Source organism: Pelodiscus sinensis, chromosome 10, assembly GCF_049634645.1.
Source record: "Pelodiscus sinensis isolate JC-2024 chromosome 10, ASM4963464v1, whole genome shotgun sequence".
NCBI classification, from domain to species: Eukaryota; Metazoa; Chordata; order Testudines; family Trionychidae; genus Pelodiscus; species Pelodiscus sinensis.
This window is the reverse complement of record NC_134720.1, coordinates 25318304-25329143: the sequence shown is the minus strand read 5'-3', so window position 1 is coordinate 25329143 and position 10840 is coordinate 25318304. Positions and strand designations below refer to the sequence as shown.

General features: G+C 37.7%; 1 protein-coding gene across 5 annotated transcripts in view; it reads right to left on the bottom strand.

Moving 5' to 3' along the window:
* Positions 1 to 302: 302 nt before the first annotated feature.
* The window catches only part of AGTR1 (angiotensin II receptor type 1), a 68469-nt gene continuing 57931 nt past the window's right edge, over positions 303 to 10840 (bottom strand). For all 5 annotated transcript variants that reach the window (XM_075937686.1, XM_075937685.1, XM_075937683.1 and 2 more), the window contains one exon: positions 303 to 6879. In XM_075937686.1, the coding sequence (XP_075793801.1) occupies positions 5751 to 6830 (1080 nt within the window). In that variant the 5' untranslated portion in view covers positions 6831 to 6879 and the 3' untranslated portion in view covers positions 303 to 5750. The remainder of the gene's footprint in view (positions 6880 to 10840) is intronic.

Here is a 10840-nt window from a genome sequence, read left to right as displayed (position 1 = left end):
TTAATTAGGAGAACTTTGGTATGGCTGATATTGACTGAGGAACAGAGCTAACCTTTCATTTGAGTGGCCTTTCTGTGCCACTTTCTCCAGTTTTCAGCTTATCATGACTGCATTATTTCTTGAGTACTTATAATAAAATGGAAACATTTTAACGGTCACTCCCAAATGACCAACATAAACAGGAAAGATGCCCCTGTGAAACATAATCTAGTAAATGTTGATCTAGGCATTAATATGAATAATAAAGACAACAGAAGCAACTCTTACACTATACACAAATAATACAATTAAACAAGGCAGCCTTATGCAATTTAAAATTATTTCTAATAAAGCAACGAACAACGAGTAGACCTGTGGCACAGTAGAGACTAACAAAAATACATAGACTCATGAGCTTTCATGGGTAAAACCCACTTCTTCAGATGAGTTGGAGTGGAAATAACAGGATACAAGAGATATATATGACAGCAAAATCAAAGCAACAAACAGATCACATTTACCACTTTACACATTATTTGCTCAAAAATACTATAGAAAATTCTACATTTTAAAATCTTGTTGCTTAGTTTTTCATACATACATTTAAAGTTATAGGACACCACACTAGCCACTATATTTATCACATTAGTCACTGCTATGCAGATTTAAATTAATATCTTAGTCCCCCCATTGAGTGTATACTCATGGCTTGCATCGAGGGCATGAGTACTTAGTCATTGGCAATGAGTCTGACAACTCGTGCTATCAAGATCAACGATGTGCTAGTTCAGCCTTGGTAGCAAGGTCACTGGGGAAGCAGACTTGATGATTGATAACACAGCCTCGTCGTCTTACAACCACAGGTGTCATGGGGTTTTGGCCAAGCCCTTCAGCATGATGTAGAGAACAGTGTTGAGGAGACCTTGGCCTTGCAGTGGGGATAACAATGGCTTGATGAGGGCAGATATTTTATATCTGGATCTTGTTATGCCATTTTCAAAGAGAGGCCTTTCAAAACTTTGTCTAGTTATTTATGAACACAAAATGAAAAGAGGCTTCATTGAATTTTTTTAACATCACCTACTAAAAATAATTTTTTGCAAATGGAAATTTGCAATATAAACAGCCTATCACTTTTGGGTTGTTTTTTTCCCCAGTGTTTCTGGGATTTCCTCTTTCCATTGCAAAACTTAGTTTTGGGAACTTTAGTGTTTACAATTGTAATATACAGTATGTTTGGACAGGAAGTCACATTGATGGGAAATGAATAATTTCTTGAGCTACATGAGGAAAAGCTTGAGAACCACATACACATCCACTGATGCCACCAGAATTTTAAGTGGATGATGAGAATCTTAATGAAATAATAATACTGGAAAATAAGAAACAGCCTTTTTGCATAATAGTCACTCTGCGGTACTTTGACAAACATTATAATACAGAAAGTATTAAAATAATGGGCCAAATCCATTCCTGATATAACTCAATTGACTTCACTGGCATTTAGCCCAATAAGCATGCACATATATGAACCATAAGAACATGAAGGACAATCTAGGAGGATGTTCAGTATGAAACATGAGTCATATAAAGTGTTATTACACAATAAATAGAAATAAATATAATGTACATTTTGGACAGACCATAGCTTAAACACGATTCTGCCAGCAGAAAGGAAATACAAAATATTCAGTCAAGCCTGGCAACAGCATGTATTTGTGAAGTGACAGGACTGGGTGAAGTAATTCCTGTATTTAGGACTGTATGCTGTCCTTGGTTCACAGCTAGAGACCCCATTAACAGCTGCTGGAGTTTCTCATACCAACAGAGGAAATTACAGAGCCATTTTCATAGTTGGTAAAGTGCTTGGTCTTTCTCAGGATGAAAGATGATCTATAAATGCATCTGTTTTAAAAATTGTCAGATTATTATGAGCTTATCACACATTAAGTGGTGGGCACCTTTGGCTGGCTTGCTGGAAAAGGTGTGTGCCCCTAGTAGGGCTAGGGAGCCAGGGAGTGACTTTGATGCAGCCCAAATCAGCACAGGGACATTGGTTCATTTCCCTTCCCTCCAAGTTTAGCAGAAGAGAGGAGGCACTATAGCAGACCAGATTAGTATAGGAAAAGTCCTATTTTATCTGAGTCATGCAGAGCAGCACTCACTGGCGGAAGTAGTAAAACCCAAGGTTTTGTCAGGACTTGCTGAGGGCATTGTGTAAGTTACTCCATGCTTGGGGGCCTGTGAAGAAATTTTTCCTTCACTGCCAGATGGCCAGGGTGAAATGGATTTTTTTTCTATCTTCTCCACAGCAGTTTGAGGGGGCTTAGTTGGGGCAAACATGACAAGGGAGTTAAGCTGTATCATTGCAACTCATTACATAAATGCGTGGTGGCTGTCCACTGCCCATACTCCATAGGGAAGAGATATAATGCTCCGATAAAATGGATTGGTAAAGGATTTAAAGGAGCAGAAACAGTGTGGGCTGGGACCAAAATAAGAGGGTGGGCTCATGGGAGCCCCCTCAATATATATTGAAATTAATTTGGAATAACCTGCACTAGACACTTTTATTTGCTGGGTACTCCCAGACACTTAAGAATTTAGTTGTAGCCCAATTAAATCACATCCAGTATCCTTCTTCGAGCATAGAACGACAATGTACGGTGTATTTATTAAAGCCTGTAGGAGTTTGTTCTCCTTAGGCCTGTATAAATTAGTTTTTAGATTGTGGACAAATTACATGGGCCTGATTAAAGGGCCATTGAAGTGAAGTAGTAGCTACGCGCTAGCACTCTGCAGCCTGGCAGCAGGAAGCAGGGAGGTCTGTGTCACCCCTTAGCTCCACTAGGGATTAACCAATAAGCAAAAGCTTATAGGTTAATGCTATAGACTACATTCATTCCCCTCCCCCTGCCAGTACATTTTTTAGCAGGCTGGCCAGCAGCCCAGCTCAGTTCTGGCTTGCGCCGGGACCTACCCCAGCTGCAGCTCTGCATTTAAAGTGTATTAGGAGCCATGTGGGCTGGCAGCCTGGCACAGTTCCGGCTCACGCCAAGTCCAGGAGCTCAGACATCGCCCCCCCCCGCCCTTCCCCAGAAAGGGGCTGCTGCCACCCTGCACTGTTGCTTGTGTGTCACAGGCAGCAGCATGGGGCGATAGGCAGCCCGTCCGCGAAGGGAGCTGGTTTTTATACTGGCTCCCCTCGCGGACCAGCTCCCACCCAGCATCCCACGCTGCTGCCTCTGATACAGAGGCAGAAGTGCGGAATGGCAGGGGGCTCCTTGGAAATAGGGTTAGAGTGCACTGGCTTGTGGCCCCACCCTCGGGGACTACAGAATAATTGAGTAACCCATAAGAATGTGAGGTTAATCAACTATTCAATTAACCAATATTAACATCCCTAATCTCCGCCTTACACACAACTAGGTCAGACAGACTTTTTACAATGTGGTGGATTTGCAGAGGGCTCTGGAATGGCACATATTGGACTTCCCACTCTTCTGACTCTGTTTGAAAACAGTTAGCATTGCTGTCTTTACCTAGGTCCCTGGAGGCTGCACACTTGGAAGCCTGGATTTAAGATTAGTTTTTTATCCACCATCTGTTACTTGTTTTTGCAAATGCTGGATTAGCAACCACACACATTTAGCACCTATTCTCTTCCAACCCTCCAATAAAAGTCATGACTAAAGAATTACTTAGAAAAAGATTAATTCCCTGCTCCCTCTAAATACTAATGTGGGGGTTGGTTGTTCATTAAAAACACATCACATGCACCCTTTACTGTCTCTCCCATAGTCACACATCCAAGTATACATCTTACTTCCTCAGGATTTGTACAGGCTTAGAACCCTGAGCAGTAGTTTTCCTGCACTTGTTACTAACCCATAAGCTTTCCTGGGCTCAAAGTGATCAAAAACACTGACCAGTGCACTTCCATGTTCATTTATTGCTGTTAAATTGTTCCTCCCGCCCAGATAATTTAAAATATAAACTCACCAGCCTGTGAGTCAGTTACTCTTATGGAACGCAGACTCTAGATGGAAAGGGGAACTAGTTTTCAGATGCACAAGAAGACAGGGAGATCATCTCTCATTTTAAGATGATACATGAGTATCCAAAGCACATTAATGGCCCAGCCCAGCAGACAGCATCCACAGTCAGCCAATCTGCAAATGGAAAAGATGGATGCTCTCTGGTAGGTGAGACCCAAAATATATAATATAATGGCAAAATGAAATATTCCTACTTCAAAATTCAAAATCAGAAAGTTTAGTTGATTATCACGTGCATATATTTGTCTAATTTAAAATATTAAATTTAGATATTAAACTGTCTAATTTTAATATTAAAATGAATATAGTAAATATAATAATGGTGCCTTTCATTTTCCAGAAAATAAATCCTGGAATAATATTGCTCTGTATATAATATAAATTTATATTCAGAAATTAGGGATAATCCTACAACTCACAAACCGATTTCAAAACTAGTTAAGTATGTCATCTCTAATTTGTAAAAATACTGAATTTATAATGGTAATCTCCACTGTGATGAGTAACTTTATCTTAATCTTTCTCTGTCAGACCATGTTGTAAATAGATTATTTGCTTTTTGGGCAGATTAGACAATTTTAAAATGGACTTGAACAAAAATTTCTGGAAAGTTTTTATTAGGCAAATTGAAAAGTCAGGGGCAAATGTGGTCATACATTTTCATTTCTATGACTTGAGAGCAGAATTTATCCCAGTAAGTATTATTATATTTTTGCTTTGTGGAGCTCTGAATATCCAGGAACAATTTTAGACAGTTTGAGATGTTCTGTGTGGGTCAAATTAATTCATTTATATTTGATTTAGTACTGTAATTATTCCATGAAAATAATTTTGGCTGATCTTTCGAAGCTTGTTAACAAGGTGACAATTTTTTTGCCAAAATTGGGGCATATTCTCGTTCTCTTAGTCACATAAAATAAAAATTCACTCTGAGTAATCCCACTCAAATCAACGGGAGATATTCCCTGTCAAATGAGAGTAAGACTGGTTTATATATAAACTATGGCCATAAAAATACCCAGGCTACATTTAACATAGTGATTAAAAATGTGTGTGTAAAAAGTAATGTTTTCTAATATGAAATATAAGTAATAGAAGTATAGATTTATACTTTTTATATTTAATAAATAAATCTGCATTTCATTTTATATTATAGCGTCTTTGCCATGTTTAAAATGAATAATAGCACAAAGGTATGTTAACACAGTCTTGAAGTCCTTAAATCTCAATCTAAAATGGGAATGAGATCTGTTTATGTAAAATATGTATTCACCAACTAGATGTATATAAATGTAATGTTGTGTGGTTATTTGTATCAAGGAAAATGGATATTTTTTCCATATTTCAGACATAGTTGTGTTCTCCACAATCTCTGCAAATTCTGCAGAGTTCATATAATTCACAAATGATCGTTTTTTAACCTAAGTTCTGAGATCTTTGCAGGAGCATCATTTACCCTTCTTCCAAAGTTCTGAGCTCGAAGGCAGGCTGCAAAAAACCTCCCAAGTTTCCATCTTCTTGAGTTGCTTCAAATAAAAACAACGAACAGTCCTTTAGACAATACAAAAGGCCACTGCTAAATCTTCCAAAGACAATTTCTAGGAGGTGTTTTAATGTCTCAGTAATTGCAGTAAGATGTAATGTCAGGAATGTAGGTGAATTTTGACATTTTTGCAATTTCAGCTGTTCTTGAACCATACAGCGCAAAAGACATCACTCAATGTCAAAAGACCCTACAGCCTTTTTCATGGATAAACTTAAGTTTTCTGATGGTCGATAGGACAATGAACTCATCTTTGTTGTTAGACTTGGATGTGCCCTGACATTTGGTGGAATGTATTTTAGTAGTTGCAGGAAATATTTTTTAAATTTTTTTCCAAAAAACCCATAAAGAAAGGGATTCAGGCAATTGTTGAAATAAGCGATGCAGATAGTGAAGGGCATAGCTGTATCTACAATATCAACAATTTGGCAATCTGTTATGATACGTAGCTGGATTAATACATCCAGAAAGGTAAACACTTGATGAGGGATCCAGGAAAAGAAGAAGAAAAGTACTATTGACACAATCATCTTAAAAATCTCATCATTTCTGGTTTTGTTTTTCTGAATTTGGTAAGCCTTCTTCAGTGTCTTCCAGATTAAGGTGTAGCTTGTTAAAATTATCAAAAAAGGAATAAAAAACCCCAACATGTTCTTAGATAAACCTAACCCAACAGGCAGTGTTATATTATGGGTCTTGTACCGGAAAGCACAAATTGTCATATTCATATTCTCAACAAAAAATACATCACGGTGAATTAGGACAGGCAAACTAGCCAGTCCTGCTAGCAGCCAGATGATGATGCAAGTTATTTTGGCAACAAGCATGGTGCGCCGAAGTCGGGACTTCATTGGATGTACTATAGCCAGGTAACGGTCAATGCTTAGACATGTGAGTAGAAACACACTGGCATACAAGTTGAAACTTACCACAGCGGATGCTATTTTACATAAACAGTTGCCAAAAGGCCAGTGGTATTCCATGGCTGTGTAGGCTGCCCACAGTGGCAAAGTCATTAGGAAACACAAGTCAGCCAGGGCTAAATTCAACAGAAAGACACTAGCCACAGTCTTTAATTTCATGTAGAAGCAAATGACAATGACCACCAAGCTGTTCCCAAATATGCCTACAATAAAGATGATGCTGTAAACGGTTGGGACCATAATGTATATATAGCCATGTCTTCCTGAAACAGGGCAGTCAACATGGATTCTTTTAACAGTCCCTTCGGTAGACGAATTAAGGTTCATCTTGATTGCTTCAGTCGTGACTTGGTTTCAGGAACAGTATAAACTTTATCTGGGTGAAAAAGAAAAAGCATTCATGAATGAGGATTTTTAAAGGCCTTTTAAAAAAATTAAATTTCAAGATTATATCCTATGTAGCAATGATGAATGCAGTTCACTGAAGGAAATTTTAACTCTGCTTCTAAATGAGGACATGAGAAACTAATCTATTTTTCATTAATTGAACATCTCCATTTGACTCTGTTAAAGTCTGGGATATAGGTCAAACTAGGGCTGTCAATTAAACACAGTTAACTCATGTGATTAACTCAAAATTAATCATGAGTAATCATGATTAATCACCATTTTAATAACACTGTTCAACAGTAGAATACCACTTGACATTTATGGAATATTTTGGATGTTTTTCTATATTTTCGAATATATTGATTTCAGTTACAACACAGAATACAGCACGTAAACTGCTTACTTTAAATCATTAGACTGTTTTACAGTGTCAATATTTGTAAACAAAAATAGTATTTTTCAGTTCACCTCCTACCAGTAATGTAGTGCAATCTCTTTATCGTGAAAGTGCAGCTTAAAAACGTAGGGGTTTTTTGTTACATAACTACACTCAAAAACAAAACAATGCAAATGTTAGAGCTTAAATGACCATTTGGTCATATTTCTTGTTCAGCCAATCACAAGTTTGTTTACATGTAAGGGAGGTAATGTTGCCCACTTCTTATTTACAATGTCATCAGAAAATAAGAATAGACATGCACATGAGGGTTTTGTAGCCAGCACTGCAAGGTATTTTTTTGGGCCAGAAATGCTAAATATTTCTATGTCCCTTCTTGTCTGCACAACATTCCAGAGGACGTGCTTCCATGCTGATGCCACTTGTTAAAAATATGCATGAATTAAATTTGTGAATGAACTCTTTGGAGTCCTTGGATCTGTTTTACCCACATTCTGCCATAAATTTCATGTGATAGTATAGTCTATTACACAGTTAATCACAATTATATATTTAAATTGCTTGCCAGCCTATGCTGTTCATTTTAGGAAAACTTTCACGGCAGATTTGACAAAACATAAAGAAGGTACAGAAAGAATGTGAGATTGCTAAAGATAGCTACAGTAGTGGACCCAAGGTTTAAGAATCTGAAGTGCCTTCCAAAATCTGAGTGGGATGAGGAGCGGCGCATGCCTTCAGAACTTAAAGAGCAACACTCTGATGCAGAAACTACAGTCCAAAATCATCTCCAGCCTGATCCTGGCCTGCATATTTATTCCTGCCTCTGGAAATTTCCACTACATGCATCTGACGAAGTGGGTCTTTGCCCACGAAAGCTTATGCTCCAACACTTCAGTTAGTCTATAAGGTGCCACAGGACTCCTCGTCGCTTTTACAGTCCAAAAAAGATCAATGTTTTGGTGACATCTCACTCAGATTATTAAAATGTACATACGTCATTCTGCACTGCTTTGGATTGTCATCAAGCAGCACATATGCATGTTTTTCAGAATGGTGGTTAAAGCATGAAGGCACATATGAATTGTCAGTGCATCTGGCATGTAAATATTTTGCATCACCAGCTACAACAATACCACATGAATGCTTGTTCTTACTTTCAGGTGACACTTTGAACACAAAATGGGCAATATTATCTCCTGCAAATGTAAACAAACTCGTTTGAGCGAATGGCTGAAAAAAAATAGGATTGAGTGGATTTGTAGAGTCTAAAGTTTGACATTGTTTTGAATGTCTACATTTGTAAGTTCAACTTTCATGATAAAGAGATTGAACTATAGTACTTGTATTAGGTGATTGGAAAAATACTGTTTTTTTCAATGCAAACATTTTTAGCAATAATATAAAAGTGAACACTGTATACTTGGTATTCTGTATTGCAATTGAAATCAATACATTTGAAAATGTAGAAAATGCCCCAAATAATTAAATAAATGGTATCCTATTATTATTTAAAAGTGTGAATAATTATACAATTAATCACAATTATAGTTTTAAATTGCTTGCCAGCTCTATGCTAAACCCTTTAAGTCCTTGTTCAGACAAAATTCCTATTGCAAACCAATGGGAAACGTTTCCCAGATCTTCATATTTCTCTTAGTGTGTGCTGTCTTTTTTTTTTTATTAATATACCCTTGGCTATATATGCTTATTTAACACTATCCAAAAATCCTTAATTCCTTTTAACCTCCTTGTATTTATTCCATTTAGTTTTATACTCCTCAGGTTATATCTAGATGTCATTCTTTATTAAATCAGAATTTCAGCGCACAAATGGATTTCAGGATAGGGCCTTTGGTTAGTTTTAGGGGGAAGCAAATGTTTTAGTGATGCATTCTGGGAGTACAAACTCACAGGAGTCTTCCCCCGGAGCCTTTGAACTAAACTCCGTTTGATATTAAATGCCTCAATCCTGTAGTTATTTTTTGCCTGGAACTCTTACTGCCTTCCGTGGGAAATTCACATAGAGAATCTCTGTAGAATTGGATTGAGATGTAAGTAATATGCATGGAACACACAGAATATAGCTGTTGCTGCATAGGACCAAATATGAAGTATGATAAAAGTTGTCCATTATATTTAAATTCTCTTCCCACATTTGCTTTCACTGAGCATTGATGTATTTCACCTAGCCCTGATTTGGGATGTGATATAAAGTCAAATAATGAACTAAGGTCTGATAACTCCCACTAAAATCCATAGGAATCTTTCCATGAATTCCACTGGGAGCTGTGTTGAGCCACTATTTGCAATGCATGTCTGATACCAAAGTAGTAACAAAAGAACAAACCCAGCTAAGAGAATCCTCAGTACTGGCCCACAAACAGGATGAGGCAAAACTCGAAGGAACAAACACAAAGCTTCAAATGTGATACAGAATATCAGTGCTGTCTGGAAGGTAAAAACCACTCCACTGCATTGACAAATATCTACATGTTAAAAATTCTTTCCCATCCTCAGAATTGGCAGTCAGCTGCTTTTCTAAGCTTTTATATACCACACTCTCTAGTGGAGAACAGGCTAAAACTGACAACACTAAGACAGAAAATAATACTTATAAGTTGCCTTAATGCATACAAAAAATGAGGAAAAGATATATATAGCCATGTTCCACATTTTCCTTTGGTACTGTAAATAAAAAGAAAAGTTTTCATTTAACAAATAATTCCTATATTTCTATGATACTGTCTTTCTAATGTCATTGCAGTAAAAGCTAAAGATAGTAAATTTCCATGGTTCCAAAAGTCCTTGCTTTCTGTTCTTGTTCAGTCATGGGAAAAAAACTAATTTTAGACACCTAAATAAACTACTTTGAAATACAGTGAGAATTTTGTATCTGTCCCCAACATATGTTTGGCTGCTCTCTAGCCATGACAATCTATATGAATTTTGTTTTCAGAGATTTGCTTTGAAGCCTTCTGAGGTTTACAGCGTTTCTCCGAACATGCATAAAAGCAGAAGGTCAGCTGCTCTAAATTGTGATCGCTCCATGGATTTCAATGGAATTGTGCCCGCTTACACCTGCGGATGCTTTAGCCCACAAAGTGTTTATTTTTACAAATTCAAATGATATTTTTCACAACATTTTAATTGTAAATGTCAAACTTGGAAGCCCTTACTCCAGGAATACTATTAAGATGGTAAATAGAACTTTGTCGACTGAACTGGGGCAAGGGCTTCAGGATTTGGCTATCGATAGCTTCTTTTTAAGGAAAGCTAAAACTGTGAGACCAACTTATTCAGATGTCTTTTAGATTCTATACTTAGATGCCATGTTTGTCAGTTCATGTAGTCAATATAATATACTAGACTAGTCACCCGGGGTTGCCTGGGACAGGGCTAGCCTGGGGCAGGAGAGGGGTTGCCCCACAGGCTGCCTGCTAACTTCTCCCTGGGGCTGGCCAAAGGGGGGGAATGGGGGAAGGTCCGTTGAGTTCTTGGGGCTGCCCACGGTGATGAGGGTGGCACTGCCAGGGTGGTGGCAGGGGCTACA